The sequence below is a fragment of the Hyla sarda genome, chromosome 10 (genome assembly GCF_029499605.1).
Source record: "Hyla sarda isolate aHylSar1 chromosome 10, aHylSar1.hap1, whole genome shotgun sequence".
Lineage (NCBI taxonomy): Eukaryota > Metazoa > Chordata > Amphibia > Anura > Hylidae > Hyla > Hyla sarda.
Window position 1 is genome coordinate 83725724 of NC_079198.1, and position 20324 is coordinate 83746047.

Consider the following 20324-nt stretch of genomic DNA (forward strand, 5'->3'; position numbering starts at 1 on the left):
TCAAAATAGGGGGATTTAAAACGTACTAATTTGGTTAAAAAGTTTGTGATTTTTTTTTAAGCGCAACAGTGATAGAAAAGTGTATAATTATGGGTATCATTTTAATCGTATTGACCCAGAGAATAAAAAACACATGTCATTTTTACCATAAATTGTACGGCGTGAAAACAAAACCTTCCAAAATTAGCAAAATTGCGGTTTTCTTTAAAATTTCCCCACACAAATAGTATTTTTTTTGGTTGCGCCGTACATTTTATGGTAAAGTGAGTGATGGCATTACAACGGACAACTGGTCGCACAAAAAACAAGCCCTCATACTAGTCTGTGGATGAAAATATAAAAGAGTTATGATTTTTTGAAGGGGAGGAGGAAAAAACGAAAGCGTAAAAATAAAATTGTCTGAGTCCTTAAGGTCCAAATGGGCTGAGTCCTTAAGGGGTTAATGTGTGTGTGAATGGGCAGAATCACTGAGTAAAGGGGGTACTATTCCTAAATTGGAATCAGAAGGAGCAAATATTAAGAGGTGGGTGAGGATACAAAGAGGGCAAAATGACTAATGTCGGCACTGACGTATTATTACATGGGGACCAAAGTGGACAATATTACTGACTGGGTGCTAAAAAGAAGCATTGTTTATTGGGGAAAAGAGGAAGCCTTATTACTGTATGTGGTTTGTATGGGGTCCTAAAGAGATTACTATTACGGTGTGTAACACAAATTGGGCTCTTTATTGCAATCTGGAGTTTATGTACAGAGATATTGGAAAGGAGTGCAAGAAAAGTGATAAACCTAAAATGTTTGTTTTGCAGAGACCAGTCATGGCTAGCAGACATCAGTCAGGCCAAATGGAAAAGATGGGAAATGTGAAAGATGCCCCCCCCCCCTTATATGTTCAGCATAGCCTTTGTCGCTGTGGAATCTACCACTATATGGTAACTTTATAGGATAAATATTAGTCTATATGTATTATGTAGTATTATTCAGTCACTATAGTATCATGTATTTTTTGGGCAATTTATATACATATATATATATATATTTCCAAATGGCGGAGGACAGCACAACCACTGTAAGTCTTGAGATAGTAATCCGGGTGCAATAGGAAAGAAACGTGGTCCCAGTCGCAGACCACATCCATAAATTCCAACAATAAGTCCAACAGCACTCACGGGTTCAAGTAAAAAACACAACGGTGTTTATTTAAACCATGTTCAAATGCAACGTTTCAGTGATATCCACCACCTTTTTTCCACCATGCTTGAAAAAGGTGGTGGATATCACTGAAACGTTGCATTTGAACATGGTTTAAATAAACACCGTTGTGTTTTTTACTTGAACCCGTGAGTGCTGTTGGACTTATTGTTGGCATATATATATATATATATATATATATATATATATATATATAGTGTTATAGTTCATTTTGGTAATGTTGGTCTTGGTATACTAGGCTTTGTTTGGCAACAGTATAGTGATAATATTTGTTCCTTAGGTAGTTTTATGATTGTTTTTAATAGCAGTATACTATTTCAGCCCAAATATTTTATTATACAGTGTATTCAGGGAAAGCCCATACGGAATCGGCATACAATGTTCTTATGTTAGTGTGATAATTCAAGGTCTGGGGCTGAGAGTTTTATACAACAGAACAGTGGCATACTGTACTCTTCTATGGTTTGCCATTTGGTATTTGAAGGGTTGCATGTGCCATATACATTAACATATACTCGCCTGTTTAATATCATGGTGCAGGTTATTGATAACTTCACTCATAGATGTCCAGTATAAAATATGACGTAGTCCTCATAATTTTACAAATGAATGTTATGCCTAAAAGCCATACACTCCTTTGGTTTCCCATATATACCATACTATCTGCTTTTGCAAAAATATTATTACTTTATAAAAAATCTTTTTGTTTCATCCAACTCATCACAAGATTTCTTGAGGAATAATATGTGTTTTCCACCTTCGTCGCTGAATGCTAAGTAATAGTCCGGTTGTAAAGATGACTGGAATTTGAAGCTGTTGGTGTCACCTTCGCTGAAACGCTTTTGAAAAAAGATGATATCGCTATAGTTTCCTGCAATACTGTTGGGACAGTCTCCTTTCTGTAACATGAAAAAAAGTATCTGTTATTTATTTTGTGATGTTTTCTCATGTATAACCTATTCTAGGTGTTCATGTCTTTAACCATTAAGTGCAAGTCAGTTAGTGAAGCAGCAATATTGGCCTTTTCAAACATATTAAAACCTAAACAACTACTAATGCCCACTGCATCATTGATGCACAAACAAGCTGCATTTAATGCAAAAGACCAGTGTTTTCTAACCAGGGTGCCTTCAGCTGTTGCAAAAATACAACTAGTTGCAGAATGATCTCTCTCCTACCCAGCAGTCATTCCACCCATTGAATCAGACAGGCTCTCCTTGAACACCTGACTAGTGAAGTTATAGCTTAGGCCACACTGCAACCTGGGAAAACCTGAAACGAAAATAATTTTGTATGCTGTTAAAAAATAAACTTCTGGGCAAAAATCATAGAAGATTTGCAAAACCATCCATCAAACACAGGTACAGACACTATATTATGAACTACACTAACTTTACAACCCCTGTAGCATAGTCAAATAAAAAAAAATAAAAAATCCTGGAATACCCATTTAACATAGAAAGATGCACCATATTTTCCATAGTGGAACTCCGGAGAGCAATTTTGCTTTGAAATTACATATGGTGAATGGGCCCTAAATGTTCACAGTCCAATTAGCTTTATCATTACTGATGAGGATCATCACCAGCTGGCTTACTGTGGTGCAATATGTATACTTTGCATGATACCTATAGGGATATACGCAAGAAAACTTTTCATGACATGGCAGCCACCCAGCACTAGGTCACCTAAGAGATTCATGTATTACAGAGGGACCCTTGTTCAGCCTTGTTATTCTTGAAAAAAACAAAGGACTCCTTCTTGGAGATGAATATTAGACCATGTTATCTTCACAGAGTGAACAGTAACAGTGAACAGTAACAGGGACTTGACTGTAGAACAGTTTTTCACTTAAAAATTACACATGGCCTAGGGATATGCATACCTAGCAACAGCAGAAGCTTGTAGTAGCTCTGGAAAAAGCCAGGCCTTAACTAACTGGTTTGGGTCTGCCCTTTCTCCTGGGAGAGTAGGTTAGACTAAGGACTTCTTCAAAAGCTATAGGCTTAGAAAGTATCACGTGACCAAGGCATCATTCATCTGATACAGTAGTAAAAATGTTAACCATTACACTTCTTGTTTCAGCTTAGTGTAAGCAAAAATACTTTGGTGCAGTGCACACAAACACCTTTGTAAATAAATGTACAGTACCCCATACACATGTATGCAGTTTGCAGAAAGCTTTTCTCTCAGCCACCCGCCTACCTCTTATAGATTGCAGCTGGACCACCAGGACTGGGACATACCAATAAAGAGAATACATATATTTTTGCCTGTGAATGGTTCTTTTGGAAGGTTTTTTTTTATCTGGAGTTTTCCTTTGAATCTGTTGAAGGTGTTCTGACATATTATTATAGATGATGTGGCCTGTATTTATGTACCACATCTCCACATTCCATTTCTCTGAAAATTATTCTTTAAAGTAAGGGCTGTATTACATGGGCAGACTACTGCAGTATGCAAGAACTGATCAAGTAGATCAGTGTTTATGTAGATAGCCAATTAGATGGCTCGTAAACCTTGTGTGCAGGGCCTTTTACTTCCATCATTGTTGGCCACACATCCGATATAACACAAGAAGATATGCGCAGATAAGCGCTATGTGGGAACCTAGCCTAAGAGAGTCATTCAGCCAAAGAATTAGCCTTTACATTTTCACTGGCTGGTCAATGTGCAGTATTGGTCAGTTTGCTCCATATTCCGCAAGCGGAAATTCAGAAGTGTGAATGGGAGTGCGGAATCCCATAGAACTCTATGGACTTTAATTTGAGGCGGAATTCTGCAAGCGGAAATTCTGCCATGTGAATAGACCCTATCTCAAGAAATGCATCTAATCTAAAGCAAAATTGTTCCCCGTATGGCCATTCCAGTTATAGTCTCATACGATTCCCAGACTTACCTTGAAATAAAGCTTCATGTCTTTTGCACAGCACAGATAGTATTTTTCATTTTTACATTTTACAGCGAACACCACAGAGAGTCCATCACACATACTATTAGTTCTATAGAGCTGAAGCTCAAATGTTTGCTGATCTGAAAGAAACAATAAAGCACATACACAATTCTGTCTGTCTAAAGCTGTTATTACAATAATTCTTACAGCTCCGCACATGAGCTGGTAACTTTAGGCTAGTGACAGATCAGATGTCCTTCTGGGAGATCTTCTTTGGGAAAGTCTATTTTCATTCCCCCCCCCCACACACACACACACACAGGATCTTTGAATTATATATATACAGGGTGGGCCATTTAAATGGATACACCTTAATAAAATGGGAATAGTTGATATTAACTACCCGTTTGTCGCACATTAGTATATGTGAGGGGGGGGAAACTTTTCAAGATGGGTGGTGACCATGGCGGCCATTTTAAGTCGGCCATTTTGAATCCAACTTTTGTTTTTTCAATAGGAAGAGGGTCATGTGACACATCAAACATATTGGGAATTTCACAAGAAAAACAATGATGTGCTTGATTTTAACGTAACTTTATTCTTTCTTGAGTTATTTACAAGTTTCTGACCACTTATAAAATGTGTTCAATGTGCTGCCCATTGTGTTCTCCCACTTTTCACACACTGATAGCAACACCGCAGGAGAAATGCTAGCACAGGCTTCCAGTATCCGTAGTTTCAGGTGCTGCACATCTCGTATCTTTCACAGCATAGACAATTGCCTTCAGATGACGCCAAAAGATAAAAGTCTAAGGGTGTGTTCCCACAGGGCGTATACGCAGCGTATTTGACGCTGCGCAAATTTTACGGCAGAAGCGGGAAATACGCTGCATATCCCTTGCTCACTATACACACAGGGCTTTCCGCCAGCAGCCCTATGCGTGTAGTGAGTTTTGGAGGCGGGGCCGTGTGCCGGCGTGACTGTGACGCGCGGCTCCGCCTCCAAAACTCACTGCACACATAGGGCTGCCGGCGGAAAGCCCTGTGTGTATAGAGAGCGAGGAATACGCAGCGTATTTCCCGCTGCTGCCATAAATTTTGCGCAGCGTCAAATACGCTGCGTATACGCCCTGTAGGAACGCACCCTAAGGGGGTCAGATCGGGAGACCTTGGGGGCCATTCAACTGGCCCACGACGACCAATCCACTTTCCAGGAAACTGTTCATCTAGGAATGCTCGGACCTGACACCCATAATGTGGTGGAGCACCATCTTGCTGTAAAAACTCAGGGAACATGCCAGCTTCAGGGCATAAAGAGGGAAATACATCAAATGGATTGGTCATCATGGGCCAGTTGAATGGCCCCCAAGGTCTCCCGATCTGACCCCCTTAGACTTTTATCTTTGGGGTTATCTGAAGGCAATTGTCTATGCTGTAAAGATACGAGATGTGCAGCACCTGAAACTACGAATACTGGAAGCCTGTGCTAGCATTTCTCCTGCGGTGTATATAGTAGTATATAGCAGTGTATACAGATACTGGAAGCCTGTGCTAGCATTTCTCCTGCGGTGTTGCTATCAGTGTGTGAAGAGTGGGAGAAGAGGGTTGCATTGACAATCCAACACAATTGGCAGCACATTGAACACATTTTATAAGTGGTCAGAAATTTGTAAATAACTCATAAAAGAATAAAGTTACGTTAAAACCAAGCACATCATTGTTTTTGTTATGAAATTCCCAATAAGTTTGATGTGTTACATGACCCTCTTCCTATTGAAAAAACTAAAGTTGGATTCAAAATGGCCGACTTCAAAATGTCCGCCATGGTCACCACCCATCTTGAAAAGTTTCTCCCCTCACATATACTAATGTGCCACAAAGAGGAAGTTAATATCACCAACCATTCCCATTTTATTAAGGTGTATCCATATAAATAGCCCACCCGGTGTGTATATATATATATATATATATATATATATATATATATATATATATATATAAACCAGATACAGGCGCAGCACTCCAACAAAATAAGTGATTTAATATCTCATGTCAGCATTACAACGTTTCAGCTCCTCCTGGAGCCTTTTTCAAGCATCAAGTCCTTTGGGATGCTGGCACCCATTTTTTGGTTGGACTGGATAAGTAGTGCTGCTTTATTTTGGGATTATATATATATATATATATATATATATATATATATATATATATATATGGCTCTGGTACTGAGCTGTAATACACCCATGTGAATAAGCCATTATGGAAATATAATGCATTTGGAAAGTTTTTAGACACTTTCACTTTTTTTTTTGCATTTTGTTATGTTGCAGCCTTATTAAAATAAATCAGGTAAATTATTGGGGCTCAAGGTCTAAGATATGGGTACAAATATTTATTTATTGATTAAAAATGACAATACAGATGTGTGATAGGGTACCTGTGGCTCACAGGGCCCTTGTGTGCCAACAGGAACAACAAAAAAATCTAATATAAAAACCACAATTATAAAATATTATTAATATTATAATTACTGAGACCAAATAAAATATAATAACTGTCAAAATATCAATAAATGACAATAAAGTGCATTGGGTTGCTAGGGGAAACGGATGTCAATCAGTTCAAGAGTTGAAGGAGTTTTCTCCTTTCAAGTCCAATAGCAGAATACTTGTAAAAGTTACAATAATTCACAATGTCTCAAAGGAGGTGAATGTCTTAGTACATACTCCTTGCAACAGTATCTCTTTTGCAATGATCACTTCTGCTATGTATACTGTAGCAATTCAATAGAAATTACTGTAGCAATTCAATAGGAATGACAGAGTCAGCTTCACTGACCTTCAGATAACAGTCTCTATTAGTACTGCACAGAATGTTATTATAGCGCTTAGTGCTGCATAAAGAATATGGAAAAATAGCACTTGATGTTAGTGTACATATGCTCATCGGTCCCCTCGGGATGTGGATGCTGCGATCTCCGGTGCTGTGAAGGTGCTGCTATTTGCCGGTAAATTGTAGATACTGCGATCTCCCGGTTCACTAATAGCTGGGTTCCAATATACTGCTCAATGCTGTAAGGCCGTGCGGTGTGTTACAGCGGTGGGCAATGTAGCTGGGGACTGCAGCACATCTACTGCTTCCCACAATGGAGTCCCAGGTAGCGCGCTCGTGGTTCCAAAAGCGCGTGCTGTTTGAAGAGATGATTGACAGATATCTGTCCAAGAGGTTCTGAAGGTGCAGTGGTGACTTGTATATACAGATGCAAATATGGTGGTCTCAGTAATAGTATATGGGGGTCGCAGGATGCGTTTCAGGACTTTCCTCAGTCCTTTCCTCAGCAGCTTAGATAATTATAGGATAATTATAGTCCTATAATTATCTAAGCTGCTGAGGAAAGGACTGAGGAAAGTCCTGAAACGCGTCCAGCGACCCCCATATACTATTACTGAAACCACCATATTTGCATCTGTATAAACAAGTCACCACTGCACCTTCAGAACCTCTTGGACAGATATCTGTCAATCATCTCTTCAAACAGCACGCGCTTTTGGAACCACGAGCGCGCTACCTGGGACTCCATTGTGGGAAGCAGTAGAAGCGCTGCAGTCCCCAGCTACATTGCCCACCACTGTATTGCTCCGCTAGTACCAGGAGGTGTGCCCGCACGGCCTTACAGCAGAGAGCAGTATATTGGAACCCAGCGCTGCCAGCTATTAGTGAACCGGGAGATCGCAGTATCTACAATTTACCGGCAAATAGCAGCTTCACAGCACCGGAGATCGCAGCATCCACATCCCGAGGGGACCGGTGAGCATATGTACACTAACATCAAGTGCTATTTTTCCATATTCTTTATGCAGCACTAAGCGCTATAATAACATTCTGTGCAGTACTAATAGAGACTGTTATCTGAAGGTCAGTGAAGCTGACTCTGTCATTCCTATTGAATTGCTACAGTAATTTCTATTGAATTGCTACAGTATACATAGCAGAAGTGATCATTGCAAAAGAGATACTGTTGCAAGGAGTATGTACTAAGACATTCACCTCCTTTGAGACATTGTGAATTATTGTAACTTTTACAAGTATTCTGCTATTAGACTTGAAAGGAGAAAACTCCTACAACTCTTGAACTGATTGACATCCGTTTCCCCTAGCAACCGAATGCACTTTATTGTCATTTATTGATATTTTGACAGTTATTATATTTTATTTGGTCTCAGTAATTATAATATTAATAATATTTTATAATTGTGGTTTTTATATTAGATTTTTTTGTTGTTCCTGTTGACACACAAGGGCCCTGTGAGCCACAGGTAGCATATCACACATCTGTATTGTCATTTTTAATCAATTAATAAATATTTGTACCCATATCCTAGACCTTGAGCCCCAATAATTTACCTGATTTATTTATGTTTTCGGACACCGTGGGTAAAGGTGTCAGATTGGGCAGCCCAGGTCGTTTTGGTAGCTAGACGGACAAGAGCCTCTCCAAATTTTTGCTTATTAAAATAAGGCCTAAAATAAAGTTCAAGTTTCCCCCATCAATCTGCACTTAATACCCCATAATGAGAATTTGAAACAGAATGTAAGAAATCTTTGCTAATTTATTGGAAAAATTAAAATATTGAATTGACATCAGTATTCAGACCCTTTACTCAGTACTTAGTTGAAGCATCTTTAGCAGTGATTCCAGTCTTCTGTCTTTTTTGGGGATGATTCTACAAGGTTTCAATATCTGGATATGTTGTTTTTTTTGTTGCTATTCCTCACTGCAGATCCTCTCAAGCTCTATCATGTTGGATGGGGACCATCAGTATACAACCATTTTCAGGTTTCTTCTGAGATGTTCGGATCAGGACTCTGGCTGGGCCACTCAAGGTCATTCACAGAGTTGTCCCGAAGTCACTCCTGTGTTACTTTTGTTGTGTGCTTAGGATCATGGAACAGGTTTTAATTGAAAAATATCCCTATACTCTGCTCCATTTAGGTTTTTTTCAACCCTGACCAGCCTTCCTGTCCCAGCCGCTGATAAAAGCCTCCACAGCATGATGCTGCCCCCACCATGCTTCACTGTAGGAATGGTATTGGGCAGGCGATGGACAGTGCCTGGTTTCCTCCAGACATGACATTTAAATTTAAAGGGATGTACTCATTTTCCTTTTTCCGCTCATAACAGAGCAGAGCCTCCTCTCTCCTCAGCTTTTAGAAGGGAGGGCTCTTGCATGATTGACACTTCAGACACAGATAATTTGCATGTTTTGTACAAGCTACTAGCACTTTGCATGACTCACTGACATAGTGCAGCTTGCACACAAGCAGCAGAGCCTCGTGTTAGTGGTCTGTAACCTAGGCAATGAGCAGGAAACAAAAGGCAGAGAAAAGCAGCTGGAACATGAAAAGTCTAAAATGTTAAAAAGTATATATGTACAAAAGGATAAAACTTTACATGCCCTACAGTTTTAAACTGATTATGGAGATGTTTTTTTCTCTTGGTTCTGTTAGACCAATGAATCTTGTTTCTCACAGTCTGAAAGCCCTTTAGCTACTTTTTTTTTTTTAAATTTCAGGTGGATTTCATGTGTCTTTTACTGAGAGGCTTCTTTCTGGCCACTCTGCCATAAAGTCCAGATTGGTGGAGGCTGTAGTGATTACCTTGACCTTTTGGAAATTCCTCCTATCTGCACGCAGAAACTTTGGAGCTTATCCAAAGTAACTATTGGGTCACCTTTCTTACCAAGGCTCTTTTCCCCCAATGACTTAGTTTGGTGCGGCAGCCAGTTCAAGGAAGATTCCTGATTGTTCCAAACTTCTTCCATTTAACCCCTTAAGGACGCAGGACGTAAATGTACGTCCTGGTGCGGTGTTACTTAACGCACCAGGACGTACATTTACGTCCTGTGCATAACCGCGGGCATCGGAGTGATGCCCGTGTCATGCGCGGCTGATCCCGGCTGCTGATCGCAGCCAGGGACCCGCCGGCAATGGCCGATGCCCGCAATCTCGTGGGCGTCCGCCATTAACCCCTCAGGTGCTGGGATCAATACAGATCCCGGCATCTGCGGCAGTACGCGATTTGAATGAATGATCGGATCGCCCGCAGCGCTGCTGCGGGGATCCGATCATTCAGAACGCCGCACGGAGGTCCCCTCACCTTCCTCCGTCCGGCTCCCGACGTCTTCTGCTCTGGTCTGTGATCGAGCAGACCAGAACAGAAGATAGCCGATAACACTGATCTGTTCTATGTCCTATACATAGAACAGATCAGTATTAGCAATCATGGTATTGCTATGAATAGTCCCAAATGTATTCAAATGTAAAAAAAAAATGTAAAAGTGAAAGTAAAAAAATTTGAAAAATCCCCTCCCCCAATAAAAAAGTAAAACGTCCGTTTTTTCCTATTTTACCCCCATAAAGCGTAAAAAATAAATTTTATAGACATATTTGGTATCGTCGCGTGCGTAAATGTCCGAACTATTAAAATAAAATGTTAATGATCCCGTACGGTGAACGGCGTAAACGAAAAAATAAAATAAAAAATTGCTTTTTTAATACATTTTATTTAAAAAAATATATAAAAAATTTATTAAAAGTTTTTTATATGCAAATGTGGTATCAAAAAAAAGTACAGATCATGGCGCAAAAAATGAGCCCTCATACCGCCGCTTATACGGAAAAATAAAAAAGTTAGAGGTCATCAAAATAAAGGGATTATAAACGTACTAATTTGGTTAAAAAGTTTGTGATTTTTTTTAAGCGCAACAATAATAGAAAAGTATGTAATAATGGGTATAATTTTAATCGTATTGGCCCTCAGAATAAAGAACACACTTCATTTTTACCATGAATTGTACGGCGTGAAAACGAAACCTTCCAAAATTAGCAAAATTGCGTTTTTCGTTTTAATTTCCCCACAAAAATAGTGTTTTTTGGTTGCGCCATACATTTTATGATATAATTAGTTATGTCATTACAAAGAACAACTGGTCGCGCAAAAAACAAGCCCTCATACTAGTCTGTGGATGAAAATATAAAAGAGTTATGATTTTTAGAAGGCGAGGAGGAAAAAATGAAAACGTAAAAATTAAATTGTCTGAGTCCTTAAAGGGGTAGTCCAGTGGTGAAAAACTTATCCCCTATCCTAAGGATAGGGGATAAGTTTGAGATCGCGGGGGGTCCGACCGCTGGGGCCCCCTGCGATCTCTCTGTACGGGGCCCCCTCTCTCTTCCGAGATAGTGGGTGTCGACCCCCGCACGAGGCGGCGGCCGACACGCCCCCTCAATACATCTCAATGGCAGAGCCGGAGATTGCCGAAGGCAGTGCTTCGGCTCTGCCATAGAGTTGTATTGAGGGGGCGTGTCGGCCGCCGCTTCGTGCAGAGGTCGACACGCCCCCTTCCCGCGGGCTGTCGGGGCTCCGTACAGGAGATCGCAGGGGGCCCCAGTGGTCGGACCCCCCGCGATCTGCAACTTATCCCCTATCCTTAAGATAGGGGATAAGTTGTAAACTACTGAGTCACCACTGGACTACTCCTTTAAGGACAAAATGGGCTGAGTCCTTAAGGGGTTAAGAATTATGCCGGCCACTGTGCTCTTGGTAACATTCAGTGCAGCTGAAAATTTTTTGTACCCTTCTCCAGATTTGTGCCTCCACGCAAACCTGTCTACGAGCTTTATATGCTGTTCTTTCCCCATCATTGCTTGATTTTTGCTCAAATATGTATTGGCAGCTGTAAGGCCGCATTCACACTACAGAATACATGGGCGGAAACTTTTCAGCTGGAGGTTCTGGGTGTGGCCAGTGCTGACTGAATCAGTAATGTTCTGTCAGAATTGTTTCATCTGCATTTTCTAACAGAAATTCTCACCAGAAAATTCTGCAGATTCCGATCAGCAATACCATAGTGTAAACCCTGCTTAACCTCTTCCGGATGCCGGGCGCATGCATAGGCCCTGCATCCCGAGTCCTTAAGGACGTGGGGCATATGCATACGCCTGTGGAAATTCCAGTCCCCGCCACTAGCCGGTTGGGGACCGGACCGGGATGCCTGCTGAAATCATGTCGGCGATTGCAGAAAATCGCATGTCAATTCAGACATGCGATTTTCTGCAATTCGGGGCTGATCGGGTCTCTGGTGAACCGATCACCAGGAAAATAGGAATGATCGGAGCTGTCAGTGACAGCCCCGATCATCCTGAGGGCTAGGAGTGAGGTTGCAGTGCTGCTATCTCCTCCTATCCCCTGCCATTAGTCAAAACTGATTCTGACCAATGGCAGAGCAGGACAGTGGGTTGCCATGGCAACCCCCCGTTCTGCCCACCCCTGGATGTCGAGGGGAATATGGGGAGAAGATGGAGGCCGGTACCTGGAGGAGAAGATGCCTGGGAACTGCTGATCGTCAATGGAGACTGCAAAGATCCTGGCTCAGGTAGGGAAACGACAGTGGGGGGGAATGAAAGTGAAAGTAAAGTGATCTTTACTGTGGCAACCACTAGGAAGGCCAAACTGCAACTGTTGTAGTTTTGCAACATCTGGAGGGTCACAGTTTGGAGACCACTTTTACAGTGGTGTCCAAATGGTAGCCCTCCAGATGTTGCCAAACTACAACTCTCAGCATGCCTAGAGTGCCCAGGCATGCTGGGAGTTGTAGTTCTGTAACATCTGTCCCTTCAGATTTAGCAATTTTCATGAAATTTTGGAAAATTGCTGCTCTACTTTGAAGACCTCAAATGTTTTCAAAAAGCAAAAATATGTCCATTGTATGATGCCAACATAATGTGGACATATAGTATTTGTGAATGAAAATAAAATTTATTGGGAATATCCATTTTCCTTACAAGCAGAGAGCTTCAAATTTAGAAAAATGCTAAATTTTCATGACATTTTGGGATTTTTCACCAAAAAAGGATGCAAGTAACACTGAAAATTTACCACCAAAATAAAGTAGAATATGTCACGAAAAAATCAGAAGATTCGGTAAAAGCGTTTTCAGGTCATTAATTCGTAAAGCGACGGTGGTCAGAATTGCGAAAAAGGGCTCAGTCCTTAAGGGGTTAAGACCTAAGGGCTGTGTCTTTCCAAATCATGTCCCCTAAAATTACCACAGGTGACTCCAGTCAAGGTGTAGAAACATTTCAAACATTATCAAGAAAAATGTGAGGCCTCCAGAGCTACATTTCAAGTGTCAAGACATATGGGGGGAGATTTATCAAATCCTGTCTGGAGGAAAAGTTGCTGAGTTGCCCATAGCAACCAATTAGATCACTTCTTTCACTTTGCAGAGGCCTTTTCAAAAATGAAAGAAGCGATCTGATTGGTTGCTATGGGCAACTCAGCAACTTTTCCTCTGGACAGGTTTTGATAAATCTCCCCAATGGTCTGCATTCTTATAGCCATGTGAAATTTTAGTTTTTTCTTTTTAATAAATTTGCTAAGATTTCTAACATTCTGTTTTCACATTCTAATTATGGGGTATAGAGTGCAGAATGATGGGGGAAAACTTGATTTTTTACTTAATTTTAGCACAAGGCCTCAACATAACAAAATGTAAAAAAAAAAAAAAAAAAGTAAATGGGTCTGAAGACTTTCCAAATGCATTGTATATTCTGTACAGCGCCACTTTCACATGGAATCACCATACAAAACTGTGCATACTGAGTAAGATATATACATGTATAATGCAGCCATACCTTTTACTGCTTATTCTGTGACTGTATCTCTATTTAAATTACTTGTTCCAACAGTGGGAGAGGGCCAGGGGTCTCCAATGCCCTGAGGCCGCCACGCTTCTCTCTGCCTATGTCACTGCTTTACCGCTGTGCACGTGCCGCTGCTCAGTATAAGGGTACGTTCAGACGAGCGGATTTTCTACACGGATTTTGCTGCGGACCTCTGTATGCTGCTGTGATAGCCTGGGGTTGTAGGGTAAATGGGGTGTTGCGGTTCTGTATAATAAAGGGCGCTGTTAACCCTTGTCACTCATGACGCCAGGGTGAGGGTTAAAACTCTGTAGTGATGCTGGGCCTATCGCCACCCTTCCCAAGAGTGATAGGTGAGTGTAAAATAAATGGATTGTCCACAGCAGTGCTGAACTTAAAACTGGCAGGAACTTTACTGAAGATTTTCTGTACATGCAATATCGGTAACAGACCAGATAACAGAGTCTTTATAAACAGCACAGCAGTGACTGACAGTTGCTTAGGACCGGAAAGTTCTCTGAAGATTAGGAGGATTGTACTTGCATAGATCCGCTGGATTTAGGGGTTGGATTAGGTCCAGAGATCTTGCTGAGATAGCGGGGAATTGTAAGAACTATCCGTCTCTAGCGCAGGCCTAGGCCGCAAGGCTTTGGCCTAGTATTTGTCTTGTAAGCTGCGGAGGTCCTACCTCGTCCAGAGTCAGCAACCCAAGAGGGCGACAAAATGGCGCAGCTCCCTTATATGGGCAGGGGCTGGCCGTTTTGGATTGGTCCATATCAGCTGTCACTCACCGTTACAGTGGATTGTGGGTGATCAGCTGACTAGAACCACCAAAGGTCCTTTAGAAAAACCATAGAGTTCTGTAACCCGGTCACATGACCCGCAGGTCCTGCGACGCTAAAACAAGTGAGTAACACCATATACATATATTTATATAGATAATATTATAATATTTATAAATATTATGTTACTAAGGGGTGACTAGGGGTTAATTAGGGAAGCGAACCCCGACAATCCTAGGGACTCTAAATTTGGGGACTATTAACTATGGCACAGTATGAAATACGGTGCTGGGACACCACACTGCCTTTACATGTGCCTGCTCTGAGCGGGAATACGCCGCTACGAGCAGACACACTGCGATGTTCGAGTCGCCGCGCACATGCGCAGTATATTCGCACATCGCGGCAGCTCTCGGCCTAGCTCATAGAGCGATATGTGCGAGTACACCACGCATGCACGGCGACTCGCACATCGCTTCAGTGTGTCTGCACGTAGCGGCGTATTTCTGCTCCGAGCAGGCACATGTAAAGGCTTCATACAGAGGTCCTTCAGCGGCAGATCTGCAGCATAAAATACGCTGTAAATACGCTCATCTGAACGTACCCTTATGGTGCTCGCTAGATGAGTCTGCAACACTTGCTCCCGGTATTTGTGATTGTTGGAAAAAGCCATTTTTATGAACATACAACCACAGAATAACATGCATTATACATGTTCGGTGTGCACAGCTTTATATGGTTATTCCATGTGATAGTTGAGCTTTACCAAATGGTATAAGGCTCTATTCACAATGCTCATTTTGTTGACAGAAAACAGAGTTCACCAATGAAAACAGGAAATGCATGTTAAAGATGCAACAAATAATGTGCTGTGAAAACAAAATATGCGTGTGGCCAAAGTAAGGCTAGTGTCAAAGAGCTTTGTGTTCTTTTTTGTCTCGAAAAACCTCCACTGACTTTTTTGGCGCATTTTATGTGGCATTTTTTCATTGAGGATAAACCCTTGAATCACATGACTTGTAAAGGGGAACAAAAGGCAATGCACCCACTATTTTGGAAAAACATCACAAAGTCTATATAAAAATGCAGTAAAAGGGTGCATTCCCACCTGGCGTATTTTGCTGCGTATTTGCTGCTGCATTTTTTCTTACCCATTGACTTCAATGGGAAATAAAATTTGCAGCAGCAAATACGCAGCAAAATACGCCAGGTGGGAATGCACCCAAAAAATTATTTTTGTGTGGCATTTCCTGTTATTGTTGTTTTGTTCCTTGCTCCATTGATGCCTGTCAGCTCTTGTTGCTGGAATCCACACTATAAAAACAAATACTTGCTAAATGACAAATGTTAGAGATAAGCGCATACCTGTTCCTATGATTCATCTACCAAAAGCAAACACACACTTGCTCGGAACACTGGCTATCACTGCGTAACTATACAGAGAAAAGAGGTTTGTCCCACCTAGGCCTGCTTTATATGAAGGAACTGATACTGTAAATGGTTGGTAGGAGCCTGGTTACAAATTCTGCATCAAAAGATTTATGTTACAGGGGTTTTTATTATGGTTGGACGCTTATCCCTTATACTGTAGATAAGGGATAACTGGCAGTGTCTGTGTTGCAAACAGTACGTCTGCATCTGTTGCAAAACTACAACTCCCAGCATGCCCGGACAGCCTTTGGCAGGCTGGGAATTGTAGTTTATCAACAGCTAGAGACACACTTCAGTAAATCCTGGTATATAAAACCACAGTTTCCTTTAAAATCTATGCAGATGTAGATAGGCACTATAATCTACACAAATTTTGCACTTCCTTGTCCCTTTATAAGGGTCTATTCACATGTAGCACATCCGCAATGTATTTCATGCTGTGCATGCGCCGGCGGCAAAAACAAGAGAGAGCTCCCTGCTGCGGCTGGGCAGCATGATGTGTCTGCTCGTAGCGGCGGATTTCCCACTGTAGACACAGTGCCTGCTTGTAGCAGATGTGCATCGGGAAATCCGCCTCGCAGCAAGGCGCTTGCGCACTCTTGGGACTGCGGTCGGCGCATCCGCAACGTGAAATACGCTGCAGGTGCGCTGTGTGTGACCCTACCTTAAAAATTATGAGAGAAGTAGATTGGGTTTAGTAGAGGGGTGGGTCCTGCTGCCCGTCAGATTTACCATAATACCAGAAGTCGGTGTAAATGATGGTGTCAATACGATGGTCAGTGGGAGGCTACACCCCTCTACTAAAGCCAACCTACTTTTCTCATCACTTTTATAAAGGGATAAGGAAGAGCAAAATTATAAGAACAATGCAAAATCACATGAAACAAGTTGCTTTTATTACCTCTTCCTGGATTAGTAAAGACAGCACTACAACCATCAGGGTCATCAGGGCGAGCTTCCAAGCATTGATTAAAACAGTTTTCAATCATTCCTGTTATACTTCGGTTTGACTTTTTCCATGAATCTGTCTGTAATTCATCTGCATTAGACATTAGAGAAAAGTAAATATATACACTACAACCTGAAAATTAAAATAAGATATTATTCAGAGATCAATGGCGATATACCAATAGAGTCCCTCCAGTCTGTTGTGTACTATGTTCAAGCAGCTTCTGTAGGGCAGACCATGTGCTCGAGCAATATGGCTGCCCTGTAATGTATCAGAAAAGAGAACAAGTTTCAGTATTTGACGCTTATCAAAAATAAATCAAGGTGACATATTCCCTTTAACCCCTTAACGACCCAGGAAATTGAAATTTTAGTTTCCTCCTACTCTTTTAGGTTTCTATCTACAGGGCCATATGAGGCTTGTTTTTGCAGTTTTTACTTTGTAAGGACATACTTTAATATACAGGGTGGGCCATTTATATGGATACACCTTAATAAAATGGGAATGGTTTGTTGATATTAACTTCCTGTTTGTGGCACATTAGTATATGTGTGGGGGGGAAAGTTTTCAAAATGGGTGGTAACCATGGTGGCCATTTTGAAGTCGGCCATTTTGAATCCAACTTTTGTTTTTTCAATAGGAAGAGGGTCATGTGACACATCAAACTTATTGGGAATTTCACAAGAAAAACAATGATGTGCTTGGTTTTAACGTAACTTTATTCTTTCATGAGTTATTTACAAGTTTCTGACCACTTATAAAATGTGTTCAATGTGCTGCCCATGGTGTTGGATTGTCAATGCAACCCTCTTCTCCCACTCTTCATACACTGATAGCAACACCGCAGGAGAAATGCTAGCACAGGCTTCCAGTATCCGTAGTTTCAGGTGCTGCAGAATGGGCAAAACAAAAATTGGAAAGGGACCCTCAGTTTACGCGGAAGATTTTGTTCAGTGATGAGGCAAACTTTTATGTGAATGGTGTTAACAAACAAAACCACCGCTATTGGTTTGACATTAACCCACATTGGATAGATCCCTCCAAGACTGTTGGAACACAAAAATTGATGGTATGGTGTGGTATATGGTGTAAAAAGATAGTGGGGCCATTCTTCATCAATGGAAACCTCAAGACCACTCTTTATCCCTCTTTATGCACTGAAGCTGGCACGTTCCCTGAGTTCTTCCAGCAAGATGGTTGTCAGCACCAAATTATGGGTGTCAGGTCCGAGCATTCCTAGATGAACAGTTTCCTGGAAAGGGGATTGGTTGTCGTGGGCCAGTTGAATGTCCCCCAAGATCTCCAGATCTGACCCCCTTAGACTTTTATCTTTGGGGTCATCTGAAGGCAATTGTCTATGCTGTGAAGATACGAGATGTGCAGCACCTGAAACTATGGATACTGGAAGCCTGTGCTAGCATTTCTCCTGCGGTGTTGCTATCAGTGTGTGAAGAAGTGGGAGAAGAGGGTTGCATTGACAATCCAACACAATGGGCAGCACATTGAACACATTTTATAAGTGGTCAGAAACTTGTAAATAACTCATGAAAGAATAACGTTACGTTAAAACCAAGCGCATCATTGTTTTTCTTGTGAAATTCCCAATAAGTTTGATGTGTCACATGACCCTTTTCCTATTGAAAAAACAAAAGTTGGATTCAAAATGGCCACCACCCATCGTGAAAAGTTTCCCCCCTCACATATACTAATGTGCCACAAACAGGAAGTTAATATCACCAACCATTCCCATTTTATTAAGGTGTATCCATGTAAATGGCCCACCCTGTACTGTGTAAGGGTAGGGTCAGATGTAGCACATCCACTGCAGGAAATCTAAATAAGGTGTGTGTTTCTCTCCAGCCTACTCCCGCAAAATGTGTGTCCAATCCTGCCCGCTTCTGCAAACATTTTGTCACAGCTTTTAGAGATAGCCCCCCTGTGCAATTTCATTACAGGGCTCTTTACATGCTCCAGGCATGTCAATCAGCCTGCTGTGTGAGCCAGAGCGTGTCACAGAGCCTCAGTGCACAGAACAAACAGATGTGTGGGCAAGCACCTTAGGGCATTTATCTTAAAAAAAAAATTGTTCCTTGGCAACCCTTTTAAAAGAGTTATCCAGGATTAGAAAAACAGGGCTGATTTCTTCCAAAAAGAGAATCTCAGGTTGTGTTTGGTATTGTGGACAGGTACTAAGGACAGGTGTGGTGGTGTTTTTGGAGAAACACAAATTTGCTCTATTTTCCTATTCCTGAATATCCCCTTTAACACTTCCTCCCTGTTCCTTGTGGTGTAGTGAGTTATACTGCAGACTTTCTAAAATATTTATAGCATTACATCAATAACAGGAAGTTTTTTCTGATTAAGAAATCAATGAAAAGAACATGAACAAATAGCAACTTAAATAATATAATTTATTAAAATAATATTTATTTTACGAGGTTTTACAAGGGTTTATGAGGTTGGAGCGTCTCTTAATGCACAAAATGGCCCTAGCCCTCCTATTTAGGACATTGTTGTAGTAATGTTTTTGTTGACTTATACTTACCTTCAAAATGTAGGATTTCATCCAGTATTTTAGATACATCAAAGTCAATTTCTGGGGAAAAAAAATGTAATTGTTAGATGATCCCTTGACTGATTATGATGTGTTCCTTTACTAAGACCCCAGTGGGACATTCTGTTCTCGCTTCTGGGGTTGAACACGTCATGCTGCATCTCAGTTTATCTATCAGATATCTCACCTCTTCCGGTGATAGGCTGAGTAGCAGTGTGGTGTATTCGGCCCAGACTCCACCCAGATAATTTAAGATTTGCTTAAAACAACCCCATAGCACCATAGCATTATCCTTCTTCCACCAAGCTTTATAGTTCTAAAAGTACAATAAAGCAGGTAAATTTCACCTGGCATTTGCCAAATCCATCCATCCTACTGCCAGATAAAGAAGCAAGATTTATCAATCCACAGAACAGGTTTCCCCTGCTCCAGAGTCCTGGTGTAGTGTACGTTCCACCACTTTATCCAACCCATGGCTTTGTGCTTGTGGATATAAGGCTTGCATGAAGTTGCTTGGTCATAGAAATGATACTTTAAGCAGGGCACCGTTTTTGTGTTGATTTTAATCCCAGATGAGGTTTGGGCTCTGTAGTTTGTTAGTGAATTTTTTGCACCACAGCAATTTGTTACCGTTCTCTATGGCCCAGATTTATCAAACTGTGTGAGAGGAAAAAATTTAGTGATTATACCACAGCAACCAATCACAGCTCAGCTAACAAGCTCTGGTAAAGTGAAACCTGAGCTGTGATTGGTTGCTGTGGGATAATCACTACATTTTTTCCTCTCACATAGTTTGATAAA

At 41.2% G+C, this 20324-nt stretch overlaps 1 protein-coding gene across 1 annotated transcript; it reads right to left on the minus strand.

Annotated features, from left to right (window-relative positions):
* Positions 1 to 1432: 1432 nt before the first annotated feature.
* On the minus strand, positions 1433 to 19684 carry LOC130293217 (interleukin-18-like). Its single transcript, XM_056541720.1, has 5 exons — positions 19627 to 19684; positions 19515 to 19565; positions 16922 to 17059; positions 4112 to 4245; positions 1433 to 2111 (listed from the first exon to the last, which is right to left on the minus strand). The coding sequence occupies exons 1-5, from the start codon at positions 19682 to 19684 to the stop codon at positions 1896 to 1898; spliced, it is 597 nt and encodes a 198-aa protein (XP_056397695.1). The 3' UTR covers positions 1433 to 1895.
* Positions 19685 to 20324: the final 640 nt, after the last annotated feature.